The sequence below is a fragment of the Pteropus alecto genome, unplaced genomic scaffold (assembly GCF_000325575.1).
Source record: "Pteropus alecto unplaced genomic scaffold, ASM32557v1 scaffold39, whole genome shotgun sequence".
NCBI classification, from domain to species: Eukaryota; Metazoa; Chordata; class Mammalia; order Chiroptera; family Pteropodidae; genus Pteropus; species Pteropus alecto.
The window spans coordinates 2,515,397-2,535,600 of NW_006443568.1; the positions used below are offsets into that span (position 1 = coordinate 2,515,397).

The following is a 20,204-nucleotide window of genomic DNA, read 5'->3' on the forward strand; positions in this document are numbered from 1 at the left end:
TCAATAGGAAATCATGGTTTATCAATGAAAATTAAAATTCTCATCTTTAAAAACAAAAGCCTTGAGTGCTATGCTAGGCACATGGACTTGATCCTGAAGGCAGTGGGGAGCCTCAGAAGGGCACCTACGTAATGCAAAGTCAGACATATCTAAGGCACATCCCAGTTTTGCTTCCAAAAGATCTTTGCTTTATTTTTGTCACCTGGGAAATGGGATGACGAGAATTTTACCTTGTTAAAGTGCTAGGGAAATTCAGCGAGTTTTCATCTTTGGAGAGCTTAGCCCAATGCCTCGCACAGCAAATGGTAGTGGGTGTCATCAAAGAGTGTTGAGCAGGGGCCGCCAAGGGCTCTGGAAGGGTGTCTGACTGCAGAGTGACTGGTCTGGGGGAAGCCTGTTGTCCAGGGGAGAAGGCATTGGGGATGGATAGCCAGGGCAGGGTTGGGAGAGGTTCTTCAGACTCTAAGACTTTGGGAATTGCTTGTGAATAATATCTAACTTCTGATCTCTTTGTGAGTTCCTGGGCCTGGTGCCAAACCACTCAGGGGCTGGCTTGATGGCCCCTCTCGGTTCCTCCCTGCAGCACGCCTGTGGACGCCATGCGGGGGGCTCTGACGCCCCTGTCTGTGCCATCACCTCTGCTGCTGCTATTGCTGCTGCTGCTGCTGGGGTGCGGGCCGCGGGCAGCCACCGGCGGCGGGGCTGTTGGGGCAGCGGGCTACGCGCCGGTGAAGTACGTGCAGCCCATGCACAAAGGACCCGTGGGCCCGCCGTTCCGCGAGGGCAAGGGCCAGTACCTGGGTGAGCACCTCCCCACCCCCAGTGCCTCGGACGGCTCCCGACCCCCAGCTCCCTGCCTTTCCACCCCCAGCTCCCTGCCTCCCCACCTTCACCAGCTCCTCACAGGCCCCTCGGTCACGGTCACAGCCCCGCAATCCCACAAAAGATTTTCCCATCTCCGCTTTACTCCTGATGCGGGTCCAGGGCCTCCCACCCCAGTAGGGCCCGGAAGCAGGTACGGCAGTCCGGCAGAGGGGGTCTTTAGTAGGGCGGGGGCGGGGTGGGAAGGTCTGTGGGGAAGTTGGGTGGGGATGGCAGCAGGTCTGTTCCAACTGGCTTACGGAGGGCTTCGGGCGCCACCTGGCGGACATTCAACCCCAGGTCATGCAGGAATGAGAGGCACCCCAAGCTGTTGGGGAAGGCCCAGCCTGGGTAGGTTGAATGATAGGAGCCCTGGGTGGGGACACCACGAAGCTCCCAAGATTGCCACTGAAGAACCCTAAACTCCATCTTCCATAAGAGCTGGGAGAGGAGAGAGCGGGGTTGTGGACTTCACGAACAGATATAGAGCCTTGTCTTCTCAGGATCCATCCATGCTGGTGTGCGGGAGTGGGTAGATGGGTCCTTTGTCCCCACTGTCCAAGCTCTGACTGCCCCTTCTCTTTCTCTTTCTCTCAGAAATGCCTCTACCGCTGCTACCAATGGATCTGAAAGGAGAGCCTGGTCCCCCTGGGAAACCTGGGCCTCGGGGACCCCCTGGCCCTCCTGGCTTCCCAGGAAAACCAGGCACTGGAAAACCAGGGCTACATGGGCAGCCTGGCCCCGCCGGCCCCCCTGGCTTCTCCCGGATAGGCAAGGCTGGTCCCCCAGGGCTCCCAGGCAAGATTGGACCACCAGGGCAGCCGGGGATTCGGGGAGAGCCAGGGATACGAGGGGACCAGGGCCTCCGGGGCCCTCCAGGGCCCCCTGGCCTCCCTGGGCCCTCAGGCATTGCTGTCCCTGGGAAACCAGGCCCCCAGGGGGTACCAGGGCCCCCAGGATTTGGGGGGGAGCCGGGGCCCCAGGGTGAGCCTGGACCCCCGGGTGATCGAGGCCTCAAGGGGGACAATGGGGTGGGCCAGCCAGGGCTACCTGGTGCTCCTGGGCAAGGCGGTGCCCCCGGACCTCCTGGCCTCCCTGGTCCAGCTGGCTTGGGCAAACCAGGTTTGGATGGGCTTCCTGGGGCCCCTGGAGATAAGGGTGAATCTGGGCCTCCTGGGGTACCAGGTCCCAGGGGGGAGCCAGGGGGATTGGGCCCAAAAGGGCCCCCTGGGGTAGATGGTGTGGGGATACCAGGGTCAGCAGGGGTACCAGGGCCACAGGGCCCAGCAGGGGCCAAAGGGGAACCAGGGTCCCGGGGTCCCCCTGGCCTGATAGGCCCCACCGGCTACGGGATGCCAGGACTGCCAGGACCCAAGGGAGACAAGGGCCCAGCTGGGGTCCCGGGGCTCTTGGGGGACAGGGGTGAGCCAGGTGAGGATGGAGAGCCAGGGGAGCAGGGCCCACAGGGCCTTGGGGGCCCCCCTGGACTTCCTGGGTCTGCAGGGCTCCCTGGCAGACGTGGGCCCCCTGGACTTAAGGGGGAGGTAGGGCCTGGAGGACCCCCAGGAGCGCCTGGCATTCGGGGTGACCAGGGACCAAGTGGCCTGGCTGGGAAAACTGGGCTCCCGGGAGAGAGGGGCCTTCCCGGGGCCCATGGACCCCCTGGACCGACTGGGCCCAAGGGTGAGCAAGGTTTCACGGGCCGCCCTGGGGGACCAGGGGTGGCAGGAGCCCTGGGACAGAAGGGTGACTTGGGGCTCCCTGGGCAGCCTGGCCTGAGGGGCCCCTCAGGAATCCCAGGACTCCAGGGCCCAGCTGGCCCTATTGGGCCCCAGGGTCTTCCAGGCCTGAAGGGTGAACCAGGTCTGCCAGGGCCCCCTGGAGAGGGGAAAGTGGGGGAACCTGGTGTGGCTGGGCCTACAGGGCCCCCTGGGGTCCCTGGTTCCCCAGGACTCACGGGCCCTCCTGGGCCTCCGGGGCCACCTGGCCCCCCTGGTGCCCCAGGGGCCTTCGATGAGACTGGCATCGCTGGCCTGCACCTGCCCAATGGTGGTGTGGAGGGCGCTGTGCTGGGCAAGGGCGGAAAGCCACAGTTTGGGCTGGGCGAGCTGTCAGCCCATGCCACACCTGCCTTCACTGCCGTGCTCACCTCACCCTTTCCTGCCTCGGGCATGCCTGTTAAATTTGATCGGACTCTCTACAATGGCCACAGCGGCTACAACCCTGCCACCGGCATCTTCACCTGCCCTGTGGGCGGGGTCTACTACTTTGCTTACCATGTGCATGTCAAGGGCACCAATGTGTGGGTGGCCTTGTATAAGAACAACGTGCCAGCCACCTACACTTACGACGAGTACAAGAAGGGCTACCTGGACCAGGCGTCTGGCGGAGCCGTGCTCCAGCTGCGGCCCAACGACCAGGTCTGGGTGCAGATGCCCTCGGACCAGGCCAATGGCCTCTACTCCACTGAGTACATCCACTCCTCCTTTTCAGGGTTCTTGCTCTGCCCCACATAACCCACGGGGCCCTGCTGCCCTGGCCTCTTCCTCTTTAGTGGTAGAGAGACCTTCTCAGTTACGAAGAACCTGCATTTAAAGAAAAAACCAAAGGCTGAACAGAGGCGGGAACAGAGGCGTCCGTGGCCTTGGCCTTGGCCCGAGGAGACTGACTTGGTTTCTTCCTCCATGCAGGCTGAGGTTGTTTCTGGAAGAGGCTGGCCTGAGTTCTTCCCCACCAAGTGTCTGTGCAGTGTCGGGGTTGCACCCCTATTCCTGCCCTGCCTGGCCTGCAGGCAGGGCTCCAGGACACTCAGCCCAGCTGTCGGAGACCCCTACCCTCTTGTGAGTCCTGGGCTCTGCTGGGTGGTGAAAGATGCTGCTTCTCTGTTAGAGCTGAGAAGGGACTGGGTTCCCCATCTACCACCCGCCACCCCGAGGGGGTGGGGGGACATATTCTTAAGCCCTGTCCTTCCTGCTGGCCCTGAGATGGCACCTGCTCAAGGAATGGGACATAGCCTCCCTTAGATCTTGGCTGGGGCTCTTCCAGCTCCCCTGGGACCCAGCATATGATGGTGGGTCCCCTGAAGAGTTTGTTTCTCTCCAGGGGAAAGGGAGAGGAGGGGGACCATCGAGGTGGCCAGCATGGACACCCTGCCAAGACTGTAAACCCAGGGGCAGTGCTGTGGCATCAGGCCTGTCCACGGCAGGTCCAAGTGTGTGGCCCCTCCTGCAAGCTCCTGGGAAGGGCTAATCCCCTTTCCCAGCTCTTGCCACAGCCATGGGGAATGGTAGTTTGTGAGGGGTCAGGGCATGGAGCTGGGGTGTCTTCACAGGCATCTCCATCTCCCAGGCTGCCCTACCAGCTCTGACTCTGTTTAGCATGAGGGCAGCAGCCCAGGCCCCCCTGGGGAGGGGCACAGGTAGGCATGAGACAGGTAGGCATGAGACAGGGTCAACTATCAGTAAACAGTATTTCTTGGGGGAGGGCTGATTTTCTCATACAAAATTGTAAGGGATCCTTGTCACCCCAACCCAAATATCCCCAAGGTAGAGCCTCTCACTTGGCCCCGAGAACAAGGTGCTCACAAGCTCGGGGATGAAGGTTCTGCCTGCTTTTCCTTATTAAGGACCACATGGTGGGTATGTGTGTCTACTAGAGGGGTTAATCTGGGGAGCTTCCTCTCTGGTTCCAATTTCCTGTTTTAAGCAGGATTAGGGCCCAGGAGGCTGAGGCTCTGAGAAAAAGGATGCCAACAGGCCCCTCTGCAATGAGTTGGCCATGAATGTTTCTGCCATTTTCCCTAATCAGAGTTCTGCTGTAATAAACAGGCAGGATCCCCCTCCCATCCCCTCAGCCCCTGGTTCAAGCCGAATGGATAAAGCTGAGATTAACGTTGGGGTAGGGATGGACACTCTTACCCGTGTAAGGACAGCCACTCTAGCAGTGGCCTGGGCCCTCTCCTTTAGCCCTCCCCAAGCCAGCCCACTTTCTTGAATCAGTGCGAGCCTGCATTAGTCAACTTGACCTGGTTGCGCTGTTCCGATTCTGGCCCCGCTAGACCGTCCATATTGAAATGGAGGGTGACTGCTGACTTCTGACTCGCTAAGCTGTGGTTCCCTCAGGCCCCTTGCCTGTCTTCCTCCCCACCAACTTCTCCCAACAAAGCAGGCCATTTGACCGCTCATTTTAACTTTCAAAAGGAGAAATGAAAACCCAATCTGCCCAAGCGACACTTAAAGAATAGGTTTTGGCCTGGGTTCATGGTGGATTTCTTACGCCCCTACAGCCATGAGAGCTAAGGAATCTCGAACCATACTTGGTGAGCCCTTTGCTCAGCCTCCTTTCTGGGTCAAAGCCACCACTGACCGTCTGACCTGTTAGGGAGAGGTTCTGATGGGTGGAAATTCATCAGCTCCCAATGGTTACCCAGGGGACCAAGGAAGGTATGGGGGAACCCCAAAAAACTGTTTCACAGAACTGAGCTTCTGATAAATGTCACTCCTGAAGCCTTTGGGAGGGGTTGTTGGTGCTTCTGAAATGTTTGTGGGATTTTAGTTCCAGTTGTCCACTTAACTAGCTTTGATAAACAATGTCAGGTTTTAACAATGAAAACTACATTACCTTGTGCATTTTTATATTCCAATTCCTTTTTTTTAAAGATTAAGGTTTAAATGTTTTCCATTAGTCATTCCATTTCTAACCTGGTTAAGCAGCTTAGTTTTCTACATAGCTATTATGTGCCCTGTGTCACAGAAGATTAGGGAAAAATGCACTTGGGAATCAAAGAAAATGGGACTTTTGAAAAGAAAAACAATTGTATTGACTGTACTGACACAGCCTCAATAAAACCTGTTGTGTAAAACAGCACAGTGCTGAGAATGGCATTCATGCAGAGGGGTCTCAAGCCTTTGGATTTCATAAGGCGTCCAGGGAGCTTGCTGAGGCTCTTGCTCTGTGCCGTCTCTCAAGGAGCATGTGTCCCTCCCCAGCTGCCCGGCCATGGGTTCTGTCACCACTGCATAGGAAACTGTGCTCCTAAGCTGCCAAAGCTCTGCACCAAGTAAATGCCATGAGGCCTTTTAAGAAAGCAGTTAGGCAGTGGCTGGAGCTGGGGGAAGACGGATCAACCTTCCCTGAAACATTCCTGCAAGCTCTCAGGGGTAGTGGAGCATGACAGCTGGCTCAGGCTCCCAAGGTCCAAGTTTCAACATCTGATACAAATTATGAATGAAATCATGAATCTTTGCTCCTGTGGGTGGGGCTAGTGCCAGGCCCAGTGATGAAGGCAGGGACCACGGAGCTGCCCTGGGCAGAAAGTACCTGCCTCGCAGCTTGCCATGCTCTGCAGCTAGGGATCTGTCTCTGGCTCTGGGTATCAGATGACACACTGGAGACCAATCCATGCCCTGCAAAGTCTTGTGGTTTGCCCCGCCTGGCAGAACCCTACATTGGCTGAAAGCAGATCTGCCAAGCAGTCCTAAAACCTCATGTTAGCTGCAGAGCTGGGTGTGCTTCTCTCTCCAATTGGGCTGGAAGGATGCTCAGAATATCCCTGATGTTTGATGGGAGGTGTCTCTTCCCTTTCATTGAATTGGAGTGTGCAGAACTTCCTAGCAGGACGAGGCCTTTGACTAGGACCAAGATGCAGAATGAGGCACAGCCTTCAGTCCACCCAGGGCATGTGGGGTGATGTGCCTTCACCACCCAAAGGTCAGCAGTGATAGAAGGTGCACTCTGCATCCTTCTAAAGGGTTCCTGTTTCTGGCCTGGCTAGGCTTGGGCGCTACTTGGGGAACAATCTATGAAGAAGTCAGGCTCTGAGAGAAAGAAACCTGGCTGTTCCTGCCCCTGCCTCTCCTGAGTGATCTCACAGGAAAAGGCACCAAACCATGCTTGATCTGCCCTTCCTGGCTAAACAATGCAGCTAGCTGGAAGAACTGGAGGAATCCGCCTTGACAGCCCAGCAGCTCGTCACCTTGGGATGCTAGCCCCTAGGAGAGCATGGCCCAGACAGAGGCACTAGGCACATCGAGGGGGAAGAATCCATTCAGGGCAGAGGAGAAACACAGGAGACCATGGTGGGATTTAACAAAAACTGTTTATTGCTGTGATTTCTGATGGAAGCTGTTAACAAACCTGACAGCCAAGGGCCAGGTGTGTATCTAGATCAGCTAGATTCAAGTGCCTGTCTCCTTGATCCATAGAAACCTGCTGTTCAGGGACCCTGCCCAGTCAAAGACAGGCCTTCTGGCAAACTGGCTAAATCCCAACAAGGAGAAATGATGCTACTACAGATCATTTCCACCTCTCCAATCCCATGTCCTAGATAATAAAGCAAAATGCCACAAGTACCCCTCCAAAATAACTTGCCCTGGTCCCTCATGTTTGAGTTGCTGGGAGTGCCCAAGGCTCTGTAGCAAGCCACAAGCCCAGCACCAGGGAGGCACCAGTCCCTTACTCACTGTTCCAGTGACCTCCCCCAGAGAGCCCAGGGCCTGTGGTGCACTTCACCCATGCTGCAGGAAGACTGAGGCAGGGAGCCAAATACAAAGAAGCTCAGGATTTCCAACACGAGTTGTAGTTGGTCCTGCTGGACATAGCAGAGCCCCAGCAGCTATGGCTCTCACGGACTCTTCTGGAAGACCCGGTGCAGGCTCTGGGCAAGGACGTCTGTCTCCTCGTAACCCTCACAGCTTTGCTGCCAGCTCTCTGGCACCTGTTCCATTCCATAGTAGGCACCGGCAATGGCCCCTGCCATGGTGGCAATGGTGTCTGTGTCCCCACCAAGTGAGATGGAATATATGAGAGTCCTTTGGAGGTTATTGAAGGTAGACGGAATCTCAGGGTCGGGCTCCATGCACCGCAGGAAGCAGTAGATGGCAGTGGGCACAGATTCAAAGGCAGCAATGCCATTCCCTGTGGGGATGCCAGATTATGGGAACTTGACCCCACCCCTGCATGTCTCCAGGCTTCCTGCCACTTGCCACAAGTCAACACTCTCAGCCTCGAGTTGGGCGGTGATTAAGATCACAGGCTCTAGAGGCTGGAGTACCTGGGTTCAAATCGTGGCTCTCACACCTACTGGCTGGGTGACTGGAAAAATTCCCTTACTATATAAACAAATAGCAGTTGTCAACATTAGCTGTAAGAGCTGGTGGCCAGCTACCATTTCTAGGGACATTTATCAGTAAGGCTGAAGGTGCTGTGGCCCTAGGGCAAGGTGGCGCTACACTCGCTCACGACCTGCTAAGGACCCTACAGGGCTCACTCTGCTGTCACAGCAGCTCCGGGCAGGTGTGTCTCCATGCTCCCCTCCCATCCCTGAGCCCAAGCCTGATTCTGAAGGATGACAGATGTCGGGGGACTACCCACCTAGCTCGGATACCACTTCCTCTCTGGTCACCGAGTCCTGCTCTAGAAGCTCTCCAATCTTTTTCAGTCGGCTGGAATACGGATGCTCTTCCATGCCCAGCCTGTGGGTCAGAGGTGAGATTTCAGGGAGATCAGAGCCAGCAGGGAGGAGATGCCGGGCAGGGGGAGGTTTATGTGGGGGGGTGAGGCAGGCATGCAACTAGGCTAACACCCAGGCCTACGAGTCAAGTGGGAGAAGGCTGAGTGTGAGCCACCTGTTTTGTTCTCTGGGACCCTGAGAGCCTGTGGCACAGCCAAGGCAAAGGGGCTATTCCTGCCCCTGCCTAGGGTCTGCAATTAAAGGTCTTAGCTTGTGGTAATGCCAGAGGACCCCACACTACACACACACACACACACACACACACTCACAAACACAACTCTACCCCAATACTCACTCCCTGGCATCCAAGATGGACTGGGCATCACTCTCCAGCTCTTCCATGTGGCCCAGGAGTTGTTCGAGGAAGCGCTCGCTGGATGACTCTCCCTGCAAAGCTAGGTGCACAGCCAGGGCCTGCAGGATGGCTCCGTTGTAACCCAGGGAGGAGGCGTGAGTCAGCTGGGCCGAGAGCCGGGCAAACTAGGGCAAAGGCAGTGGGGGCTAAGACCTGCTGTTGCAGAACCCAGAGAAGAGAAGACAAGGGGAGGGAGGGGATAGCCCAGAAACCAGCCTGCCCCGACTACCTTCTGCACATCCTGGATGCTGCTGTAGGCTAGGGAGATGCCAGCCACCCGCATGGCACCCCCATTGCCATAGGAACCTTTGCCGTTAAACTGGGCTCGGGCAGGCTCATAGACATCACGGCACTTGGGGCTCAGGAGCTTCTTGAAGACAGTGATTACTCCAGCACCATAACCCCTGTCAGGCTCTTTCTGGTACTCCTGAGCAAATCTAGGGGAGAGAAGGAAGACAGGATGGGGATTTCAAAGACGCCTGTCAGGTTGGGAGAGAAGAAACGTGGCTGGTTTGGGAAAAGAGGAAGCCCTGGAGACCTATGAAGCCTACACTAGCGATGCTATCATTTCTAGCTTGGGAAGCTGCAGTGGACCTCAAGATAGTGTCCTGCTGTGGATGGGGGTCCCGGCATGCATGGCCATCACTGCTCTGGTCAAGGGGCGCAAAAACTCTGCCACCTGGTTTGTCTCATCCCAGGACCATCCCCCCTCACCTGTGAGCCATGTCCACCTCGTCAAAGGCCTCCTTGGACAGCAGGGACTGCACCAGGGCCCTGGCCATGGCCGTGTCATCTGTGTAGTACAATGCTTCTGCAGCGACAGGGTGGGAGGAGGGGGAGGGGAGGAGAGCTGCAGGGCTCCAAGGTGGCAGCTTTGCCCTCCTGCTCATTCCTTTTATTTACCACTTTCAGAATGCCTTAAGTCAGCCTCTCACTCCCATCCAGTTTCCTGGGCTCCAGGTCTTCAATTTTCAGCAATTCTTTGTTCTGAGTCAGTGACCATGTCCTGATGATATCCGAAGGAAAGCCTTCCACCTACTTCTGGCTGCCATCACTGTAGTTCTAGTCTTCATATGACCTGCTTTTGGCCTCTCAAACCTCCTGCACGTTCCCTACCCTCCAACCTGGCCTATATGTGCAACCAGGAAATTCTTCCTAAGAGGAGACTATCACTTTCCTTATCTCACTCTCCGGTTCGTGATGGCTGTCTGCTGCCTTCAGGGTGAAGTCCAAATTCACTGCCTTAGCATTCAAAGCCCTTCCTTCTTCACTCACCTTATATCCCACTGCTCTCCTACGTATCCCCAGGACCAGTCTTGGGTCCTGAGCCAAGCTGGGGCTGTTGCCCTCCCTCCCCTGGCCCTGTCCGCTCCCTTCCTCTGGGTGCCTGAGAGTACTGCTCTGGCACTTCCAACACAGCACCACTGGTCATATGGTGACTTCTCAGATGGGCTATAAATAGGCTAGGGCCAGGGACTTGGTTTTATTTGAAGGAAGAGCCAGTTACAGAGAATGAAACACAATCCCTAGTGAGCCCCCTTTCTCATTCCTCACATTGGCTATGTGGCCCCCTCTCCACGTATCCCAAGCCCCAAGCCCACTTTCTTCAGCTTCTTCACTCTGAGGAGGCCCCCATCACCTTCACTAGCCAGAGGCTAACAGGCACCTTATCTACAGCTGTACTCTCCAGTCTCCCCTAGAGGGAGTGAGTTTCTCCTCTGGCCCATCCCAGCCCATGCCCGGTGAACTTGTTCTTACTTTGTCTCCTCTCCTGTACCCTTGATCTCTGTGGTGAAGCAGCACCCATTCTCCCTTTGTTTGGTCCCTGTACCCTGCTTTTCTTCCTTTCTCAGTCCATGTGATTAGGGCATGGAGTTAAAGCCACCTCTAGCCTAATCAGATAGCACGCCCCACTCCTTTGTTCAGGGATGGACAGATGATCTAAGCCAGGCCAGTGAGACTCAATTTGGGACTTTTGTGTCACCTACTGCAAAGATAAACTCTTCCTCTGCTGGAGCTGCTGGGAGTTCCCCATGGGAAAGATCTGCCAGAGTGAGTGAAGGCCACTGAGAAGAAAGCAGATCTGAACAAGGACAGGAACTGGGTCTTGAGGATGCAGCTGCAGCCCCTGGACTCAGCCCTGCTTGAAGTCAGACCTACCTCTTTTTTGCTCAGGCCATTTAGAGTTGGGTCCTAAAACAACTCTCAACCTAAAATATGTTTTTCCCTCATCTTAACATCAAATCAAAATGAAATTAAAAACTGTCCATCTTTTCACCTCATCCATAGCTCATCTCTTTCCTTTCCTTCATATCAAACTATACTCTACTTTCACATTTTCCACTTCCTCCTAAACCCACTGAAATCTAACTTCCAGGCTTCAACCTTTTTACTGAAAATGCTTTTTTAAATCCAGACTTTCCTTTACTTAACCTCTCTGTAGCACACCAGTAACCTGTGTCTTCATCTTGAAATTTCCTTAGGTTTTGTTGATACCCATGCCACCTGCTTCTCCTCCTATCCAACTGTTTTCTTCTCTAGCTCCTTTTCTTCTTCCAGGGCCCCTGAGTAGGGGCCCTTTTCCTTACTATTCTGCATGCTCTTCAAAAAGAATCATCCTCTGCTTGACCTCAGACGTGGTACTAGGCTGAGATCTGGGTGAGGAGTTGACTTGCACAAGAGGAGGGAGAAGCAGAGGGGAGAGAGATTTATTTACAAGACAAGGGACGGCACAGGCCTGGGCTAGAGGAAGCACGATGTGAGGAACCGAAGAACAGAAAGAAGGCCACGAGTGGTGTAAGATGAAACTGGAGACGCATGCGACGCCCGGCCAGGTAGGACACGTTAAGGAATTTGGCTCTATCCTAAGGGTAAGGGAAAATCACTGTAGAGTTTCATGCGGGGGAGGCACGATTAGATCTATTTTCTGGGAAGAGTACTCCCTGCTGTGCAGAGAATGGAGTGGTGGTGCACCCATTCGAGAGAACTGGGTAAGAGGTAAAATTGGCAGGGTGTATATGTTGAACTAGGCGCAATTTAGGAGAATGACGCCCACGTTTCTGGCTTGAACGGCTGAAAGAATGGTGTTCCCCAACCTGGGGAACGTTCAGGGCGAGACATGTGAATGACGGAGCTCGAATTTAGCCAGGCCGAGGCCGTGGTGCACGCGGGCCATCCAGATCTGGCCCCTGCCGCCCTAGGCAGCCTCATCTCCGAAAACGCACCTATCCCGACCGCGCTCCCGGGCGCCCCGAGTCCCTAGCGGGCGCTCGGCCCCTCCCACCTGTCTGCGCGCTCCCGGGCGAGCCGGGGTCCGGCTCCAGGCTCTGGACGTGACGCAGGACTGACGTCAGGTTGACGGTGTTGTGCGCCTCGTAGAAGGAGCCCACGCAGTCCCCGAGAAGCGCGCCTGCCAGGCAGCCTCGGAAGCGAGAGAGGGAGCGGGCCGCCCCAGCCCCTCCGCAGCCTGCCGCCGTCATCGCTACCGTCGCCGCCGCCATCCGCGCGGACCCGTCGCCACTTCCGGTGCGGCGGGCGCGCTCCCCTTGGCGCCGCTTTCCCCCATAGTGCCCCAGCCCCACAGCGCCGCCCCGCGGCCCGGAGCCCCAGCGTCGCTCCCTGCCCGCAGCGCCGCCCAGCGGCCTGGAGGCGCAGCTCCACGTGCGTGGGCCACAGCTGGTCTCGCAACGCTGAGATTGGATTGGATTCCGCCAGGTCTCTGCTTTTAGCCCTCATTCTCCCAACCGGTAAACGGTGTCACCACGAAAGGGACCCTGAGGGGACCATCGGACTATGGCAGCCTTGCCCGTCAGGGTACTGCCCCCTGGGGCCTGCCTTTATGAAACCTCGCTCTGTTCTCCAGCACTCCCACCCTCCAGTGGCAGCCCCTGCACTTGGCCCCAACTCGGGCCTGGGCTCACACCCCCAGACTCTTACACTGTGATCCCAACCGCCTCTGGGTCTCCCCTATGTATCAAGAGGCCAAAAAAGGGTCCAGCCGGGCAGGGCTGGTCACGCCACTAGAGCCCAGTGCTGGCCTGGCCCACGGAGGGTCTCCCTGAGGAGGGAGAAGGAATTTGGAACCATAGCTTCAGGTTCATGGATTTCAAATATGGAGCTTCGGGGATGATGGTCCCGATCTTTGCTCCTCCATGTGCAGGATGGCCAAGAACCCTCTCTCTCCCTGCTGGCTACATGCAGCAGTATCAGAGAACCATCTGGACAGAGAACCCCATAATTTATTAGATTCATTTTCTCCACCCCACTTCCTCTTCCATTTCCCACCTAACCTTCCCTCCCCATCTCGGTTTCCAAGGCTAGGCTAGCTCCAGCTGGCAGCTTTTGAGCGGACTCAGGGTGCGGTTTGTGGTGCGGGTGAAAGTGTCCACCTCAGGTACAAACTTCTCAGCAGGCACAGTCAGCTTCCGACGGGTGTCCATGCACTTTGTGTCCAAAAGCATCGAGTTGGCCTTGCAGGCGATGTCAGCCTGCAGCCGGGCCAGGTGCTTGTACAGCGCATCCAGAGCATCCCTGGGGAGGAGGCATTAACAATCCACCACCCCCGCATGAGGGGGACTGCAAGGCCAGGACTGAATTCACTGGTCTTCAGTCAGGAAGACAGCAGGGCAGCCAGCAGGCAGCAAGAGGCCCAACAGATGGGAGATGTCTCCCTCCCCCTCTTGCCCACTCCCCAAACCTACTGTGCTTGCGCCAGCTTCTGCTTCAGGGCAGCGATGATTGCCTCTAACTGGTGAACCTCATCAGTGAGGCCATACTGTGCCTGGAGGCAGAGGGGAGGGTTGGGAGTCCCAGGTCAGTCATACTATCCTTTAGCCTAGCAGTCCCTAATCTTTTTGGCGCCAGGGACCGGCGCTCCTATGAGAATCTGAGCCTGATGATCTGAGGTGGAGCTGAGGCAGTGATGCTAGCACTGGGGAGTGGCTGCAAATACAGATGAAACTTCACTCGCTTGCCTGCTGCTCATCTCCCGCTGTGCGGAACAGTTCCTAACAGGCCACGGACCGGTACTGGTCTATGGCCTGGAGGCTGGGGACCCCTGCTTTAGCCCATGGGCCTAGGTGCTGCCCTATGCCAGGACCCATTCTCCTCCAGGAATATGTGCTGGGGAGAGAGTGATCCTGAGGAGACCTTAGCAAGGGGCCAGTGCCCCACTGGGGTGACCTCGCACCTGGTCCCGGCAGAGTTCTACATTGGGCCGGTAGGTTCTGGACTCTAGCCGGGTATGGCATAGCTTCAGGTTCAGGAACTTTCTGCGCAAATCATCCTCCAGGTGCTGGATATCTTTCTGCAGCTCGGTGATCTCCTCCAAGGTCTGCAGGAGACAGAGTGACTGGTCTCCAGTGGCTGAACCCACCGTTGTGCACCCAGGGCTTCCTAGCAGGACAGCAGGCTCCTCATCCCACAGCAGGAAGTCCAAGCCCCAGGGGACTAAATGGAGAAGGCTCACATTCTTCTCTTGCCACTTGAGCTCACTGTACACTTTCTCCATCTCCCGCAGCCGCTTTCTGAAGGCAAATTCTGTTGCAACCCTCTGGGCTTCAAGTTCATTGTTGGTCTGAAGGACAAGAAGTAGGTAGAGCAAGAGAGGGTATAAGCTCATGGCCATCTGAGGATGTTGCTCAAGCAAGGGGATGAGATGCCACACAATAAACAGAGAACAAAAATATAAGGGCTTAAGTATACACGTGGGCCATCCATTAGCTGTGGAGGAGTGGGCTTGGGCTAGGGGTCAGTCACCTCAGCAATAGTGAGGGCGATGGCCTCCCTCAGCTCTACGGCTTCTTTCATCTCAGCCTCTGCCCGGTTCTTGCTGAACTGACTAAAGTCATCCCACTGCTGAAGTGTGGAGGAGCTGCAGGTGGCAGGAAATACTGGGGTCATAATAGTAAGGTCTATGCAGGTGTAGGGGGAAGAGAGACTGATTGGAACACTTCTCACCCATCAGGGACACGTGTGGGATTAATCTTCAGCGAGATGTTTGGGGACTTGAGGTTGAGAGAGAGGCAGCCTCTGTCAATGTCCAGTGTCTCCATTTTGCCACGATGGTCAGAGTTGAGCTGCTGTCGGACTTCCTGCAGGAGGCTGGCAAAGGAACAAACTCTATCAGGATCCATCCCTCCAAGGCCCCAGGACATACCCATCACTATACTGCAAGGACACTGAGGCATTGCCGCGGTCCAGCCACGACAGGATCCAGGGGGCCCCGAAGGTGGGCAAGGCGTCGGCGCGGGAGACAGTCGACTACACAACTCAGAGGCGATGTGACACTGTTCCGTTTTATTGTGATTTGAGTACAACTTTTATACTTTTTATTTTGGCATTTGATTATACTTTGTGGTTAAGGTAGCAGGGAGTTAAATTTCTGTGGTTAGGCGAAGCAGAAAATCTTATAGAGTATATTATTATTAATATTCATGATTAACTAGTACATTTTGCTCTCAATCATTAGAACAGAACTACCTGATGGAACAATCTAAACTTTTAATTATTATATCTATTACGTAAGATACAGTTTGATTTAAGTAAAGGTGATAGATAGAGGTATTCATAACAGCAAGCATTGGCTTGTGGGCAGACATTGTTCTTTCTGCCTGAGGAAATCTTTTAAATGCTATTTCATTTATGCTATATCTAAAGTTCAAGCTGAACCTTTCTCATAGCTGTTCAAAAGTTTCCTTGGTGCAGTATTGAGGGAAATATTTATAAAAATCAGTTTTACAAAGCTGCTTTCATAATCTAAGTTTCTGTTCCTTTGTTTGTTAAGCACCAAGGAGGTCCTGACCTAGCCAGCCTTTCTATGAAACTTAAACTACTATAAGGCACATGAATTCCATCTTTATTCACTATATGTATACTATCTTTATTATAAGCTCCTGTATAAGGCAAAGGAAGATCAGGTAATCTTTTCATATTATTAGCCCCCCTAAGTGGATACCAGAGTTTTCCATTTATCCACTAGGCCACAAAAAGAGGCCCTTCCATAGTAGGCACAGGCTTATGAGTAAATTTCTTATCCTTTACTAATTTTTCTACTAACTGCGTGGGAACAGGAGTATAAACTGGTTCTAGTAATTCAGCTTGTTATAATTTATTCATGACATCTTTAAGAGGCACGTCAAAAGGAATTTCTCTTAATAATTGTTCAAATAAAGGGTTTACGCATTCTGGACACATCAGGGTGACTAGAGCTGATTCCATACACAGGGAATTTACTATGTTTTCCTCAGAGCCAATTTTGAGGAAATCCATTTGTACAGCGTTTACACTTACTAGAATTTGTGCTACCCAAATTCCCCCATTAATAAGATCGTTTCTAAGAAACCAATTATCCCTAAACACATGCCACATCCTCGTTCTTGACGATGCATTCCTTGAAGCCTCTGTCCCCATCTCCGGACCTTGTCACGCAGCAGGGTAGAAAGAGGACGCGGCAAGGCATGGGGAGGCTGGAGTGACAACGGAGCTGCCACTGCAGCTGAGACAAAGACCACCATAGCTGGATGAGCTCCTCACAAAAATTATGACACCCATGTGCTTGCACAAATTGACGGGAGCACACGTATTGGCTACACTCACAAAGACTCACACATCCACACTCACAATAAAGTACTCAGTTGGGGAGGTGGTAAATGGGCTTCATCTCTCATGCTTCCAATCAACTGACCATGGCTGCCTAGAGCAGGGTCATGAGAAGTATTCTGAAACCATGTCTAGGTGGTGGGAAAAGTGCTAGTTGGTGGTTTTTGCCATGAGCACAGCAGGGGCCGAAGGCAGCCTGAGTGCCAACTGTTCGTCAGCCACAGTACATATGTTCCACATTTAAGACATACAGCCTTAAAGTGCAGACGAACGTGTAAATGACATCTCTCTCCCTTACCAGAGCTTCTCAAAGGACTGGCCGATCTTCCGTTGCAAGGCCTTCTTGGTGGCATCAATAACTTCCACCTCTTTGTGCAGCTCTTCCTCCACAGGGTCCTTCACCACATCAATGTCACGCCTACTGTCCCGCAGGGTCAGACACTCTATTGCCACATCCAGAGGCAGGTTCTTGGCCTGCAGGTTTTGCTCTGCTGACTCTTTCATCTAGAAAAGAGAGGGCACAGGAGGCTGGTGGGCCACCTACTGGGAAGCAGCTCTCATCCCCACTTTTAGCAGAGAGGCCAGTGAGTGACTCAGATGGACATGCCACCAAATATCCCCATCAAGGGTTTCCCGATCTCAAAGTGGGGGGGGGAGGGGAGATCTCCTTGCAGCAGGGGTTCCTGGCACCCTGCCCTCGTTCCCTGCCTGTGTCAGGGCATCGATCTCAGCATCTAAATCCGTTAGACACTTGTCCAGCATCTCCTTCCATCGGTTGACAGTATCAACCCTTTCTTCCAGTCGAGTCCTATTGTCATGTTCATCCCAAATGGTCTGGAAGAGACAGAGCCAGATAAAGACGGCGTTGATGGTTGCGGGATATCCCTTGGCCCACCCACCTAGGCTCCCGCTCCCAACCTGGTTATTGGTCTCATTGCGGAGAACCCGGGCCTCCTGGCGGATCTGGTGTGATGCATCTCGCTGCCGCTCAGCGTTGGTGGACAACAGGTAGCTGTTAGTGTGCCAGTCTGGCAACCGGAAGCGTTGACTGGGCTTGACGCTCAGTGTGGCCATGGTGCAGGGGACCCTAGGCCTGTCCCAAGACACCCACCTCTACTGGAGAGGGAAAACAAGGCTGCAGAGACTGTCGGGAGATCTTCTCCTAGATAGAAAGCCCCCTCCAAAGGACCTGCTGCTGTCCCATTTTGTTGCAAGCCACTTCTTGCTTTATTCAACTCATCTATCCACAGACACAAACTCTTAGACTCTGTAGGTCCTGGAGCAGGGGTGTGTGTGTGTGTGTGTGTGTGTGTGTGTGTGTGTGTGTGTGTTGCCAAATGCTTTGTAGGGCGGGTGGGGGCTGGCAGGAAAAATAGCACTTAATCTAGTTTCCACCCCTACTTCCAGCAACCAAGTCTTGTGGAGCTTTCTTTGCTTTCTTCCCCCCAACCCACTCCCAGCTTTGGCCAAGACCCGTGAGGGTTCTAAGAGAAAGACTCCTGGCCTCCATCCAGAGAGGACAAGCTAGTTTTGCAGTGTATACAGGTTGGTACAGGGAAATTGGAAGGGGGGCGCTGGCCCCGGTCCCCATCTGGTCGTCATACTCCCGCTTTCTGCACATGTGGGAGGAGGAGGAGCTGGTGTGCGAAGGGCCCCAGTTGGAGGAGCTGGGGGTCGCTCTATTTCCCAGCCGAACCTCAGCCCTCCCCTCCCCAGGATAATCGTCTTTGAATTAATATCTCCGCGCTGACACAGAGAAAGGAGGAGGAGAAGGGACAAAGGAAGGGAGCTCGGCCCCGGGTGTGAGCCCCCCAGCGCCCGCCCCCCTCGGCTTCTCACCTCCTTCTCAGCTCGGACTTCCGCCTGGGCTCGCCAGCTCCTCTGTTAAGCGCCCTGGTTGCTAGGCAGCGGCCGGTCCGCTCGCGGGTAACCCCAGTCCCCGTGTTTAGCTTGGCAACCGCGGAGCGGGGGCGGCTGGGCGGAGAGGCCTTTGGGGTCGGAAAGAGGCGGCTGCTGGGCTGCAGCTGCAGTGGGGAGTGCGAGGAGAAGGGCGGCAGGATATCGCGTTCACTTCATTTATAAGTTAAACAATTTTATTTTGATAAAAGTTATACATCGATATGGTAAAACATACTTACAGTGCATAGAAAAAGTAATATCCCGCTCAGGGGGCATTCCTCAGCAGATATCCTTTCAGAAATGTAAATATATTTGACATTATTTACACGCATTCATTTGGTCCTGTTGTATTTTCCAACAATTTCACCCACCTGCTTGACGGCATAGAAGAAATGATCGTTTTTGGAGAAGGTACATCCGTGGGAGAGGAACTGGTACTAGAAGCAATGCTCAAAATTCAACCATTTCTTTAAAAAAGAGGCAAAAAAATTCGACCGCGCTAGTACTGTTCTAGGCCTTGGGAAATGTTAATATTTATTGTTCATAACTAGGAGGTGAACATTATCTCCATTTTCACAGGTATCTAAAGAGATTGGCACTGCTAAAAGGCAGGGATGGAAACTCAGGTGTGTCTGATCCCCAGGTCGGTCCTCTCTGCTCTATTAAAGCTCCACACTGTCTCTAGTGGTGGTGCCGGAATTCGAAAGGAAGGCAGGGATGCTGTTTCCAACACGTCGGCCTAGTCTTCTTATGAGGCCTGTGCAGGAGGACCTCATGAGGTGGGTGCTATTATGATGTTCCTCTCACAGGCGGGGAAACTGAGGCACGGAGAAGTAAGGAAGGTGCCCAGGGTCACATAACTAAGTGGGAGAGCTCGGATCCAGACGCAGGCAGCCTGCCTCAGAAGTGATTGGTGGGTTGGTGTTAGCCTTCCACGAGGGAAGGGAGGCAAAGAACCAAGGGCATGGCTGGCCAGGGGAAGATGAGCTTGGCTTTTGACAACTTTGAGGTGCTTGTGGTGGATCCAGGTGATGTCCAAGCAGGCAGTTAGAGATGCGAGTTGAGCTCTGCAGAAAGATTGAGGCTAGAACATTTCCCAAACTTCCTTGACCACAAAATACTTTTTTCTGAACTGTAATATATGGCTCATAAACCACACATGGGTAGGGAATTTGTGATGTACCTCTTTTACTAGGATTAAAGAAGGAAAAAAAAAAGTCTTGGACAAATTAATTGCTAGAAGAAATGATTGATTTTTGGCTTATATGATTTGAAACATTTTATAACAGATAGAAGTAAACAAATATGGCAGAATGGTGGGGACTTTGGCATACATCTCTGGCTATGATGGTGGCCTTGGTGTTCATGACTCATTAAGCTTCCCACACATCCGGACCAAGAAAAACAGTGATAAGAATGAGTGATGCCGTGCTCTATTATTTTGTACTGGAAACACCAAGAAACTACTCTATAATTTTGATGTCCAGAAGTTTAGATCACATGTAATGTGCAGACATGCTGCTGAAGGATTTCAGATTTTGGCAAATACCTGGCAATGCTTCAGTGCACTCACCAGCAAGGTATTTTTTTTACTGCAGTGGATTATGATGAAAGCCCTGAGGCCTTTCAAATGCTCCAGCTGATGTCAGTTCCAAGTTTCCTCCACTTTTCTGCTAAAAGGAAATTTAGATCAGATGACATTTATCATTTGGAGGGGGACTTATAGCTGAGTAAACGGGTGATTGTACTGCTGAGACTGAGAGAAAGAAGGTCAACATAAGAATCAGACAGCCTACAAATTACCACGAACCCTTTCAGGTTGGGGATATTTTTGGCTTTCATTGGTGTACTTGTGTATTTATTGAAATGGAATAGGGAATTTACTTTTAACAAAACTTTGTGGGCAGTTTTATCTCTGTGTTTTGTGATCATGACATCTGGTCAAATGTAGACTTCTATAGAAAGAACTCCATATGCTCA

At 53.7% G+C, this 20,204-nt stretch overlaps 3 protein-coding genes across 4 annotated transcripts; 1 reads left to right on the forward strand and 2 right to left on the reverse strand.

Annotated features, from left to right (window-relative positions):
• The first annotated feature begins 557 nt into the window (after positions 1–557).
• COL8A2 (collagen type VIII alpha 2 chain) lies at positions 558–5,966 on the forward strand. Its single transcript, XM_025041422.1, has 2 exons — positions 558–801; positions 1,459–5,966. Exons 1-2 carry the CDS (start codon positions 600–602, stop codon positions 3,375–3,377), a joined length of 2,121 nt encoding a protein of 706 aa, XP_024897190.1. The 5' UTR covers positions 558–599; the 3' UTR covers positions 3,378–5,966.
• A 973-nt stretch (positions 5,967–6,939) lies between these two features.
• Positions 6,940–12,265, reverse strand: ADPRHL2 (ADP-ribosylhydrolase like 2). The gene is made up of 6 exons (XM_006924243.3): positions 12,010–12,265; positions 9,441–9,537; positions 8,956–9,163; positions 8,667–8,851; positions 8,233–8,333; positions 6,940–7,776 (listed from the first exon to the last, which is right to left on the reverse strand). The coding sequence occupies exons 1-6, from the start codon at positions 12,224–12,226 to the stop codon at positions 7,484–7,486; spliced, it is 1,101 nt and encodes a 366-aa protein (XP_006924305.1). The 5' UTR covers positions 12,227–12,265; the 3' UTR covers positions 6,940–7,483.
• A 679-nt stretch (positions 12,266–12,944) lies between these two features.
• TEKT2 (tektin 2) lies at positions 12,945–18,257 on the reverse strand. 2 transcript variants are annotated; one of them, XM_025041423.1, is made up of 10 exons: positions 18,165–18,257; positions 17,244–17,438; positions 17,034–17,159; positions 16,624–16,829; positions 14,685–14,828; positions 14,484–14,598; positions 14,194–14,301; positions 13,915–14,058; positions 13,427–13,506; positions 12,945–13,256 (listed from the first exon to the last, which is right to left on the reverse strand). In XM_025041423.1, exons 2-10 carry the CDS (start codon positions 17,397–17,399, stop codon positions 13,043–13,045), a joined length of 1,293 nt encoding a protein of 430 aa, XP_024897191.1. In that variant the 5' UTR covers positions 17,400–17,438; positions 18,165–18,257; the 3' UTR covers positions 12,945–13,042. The 2 variants fall into 2 exon arrangements, with proteins under 2 accessions (XP_024897191.1, XP_015454465.1); XM_015598979.2 differs by having other exon boundaries at positions 17,244–17,441.
• Between the last annotated feature and the right edge of the window lie 1,947 nt (positions 18,258–20,204).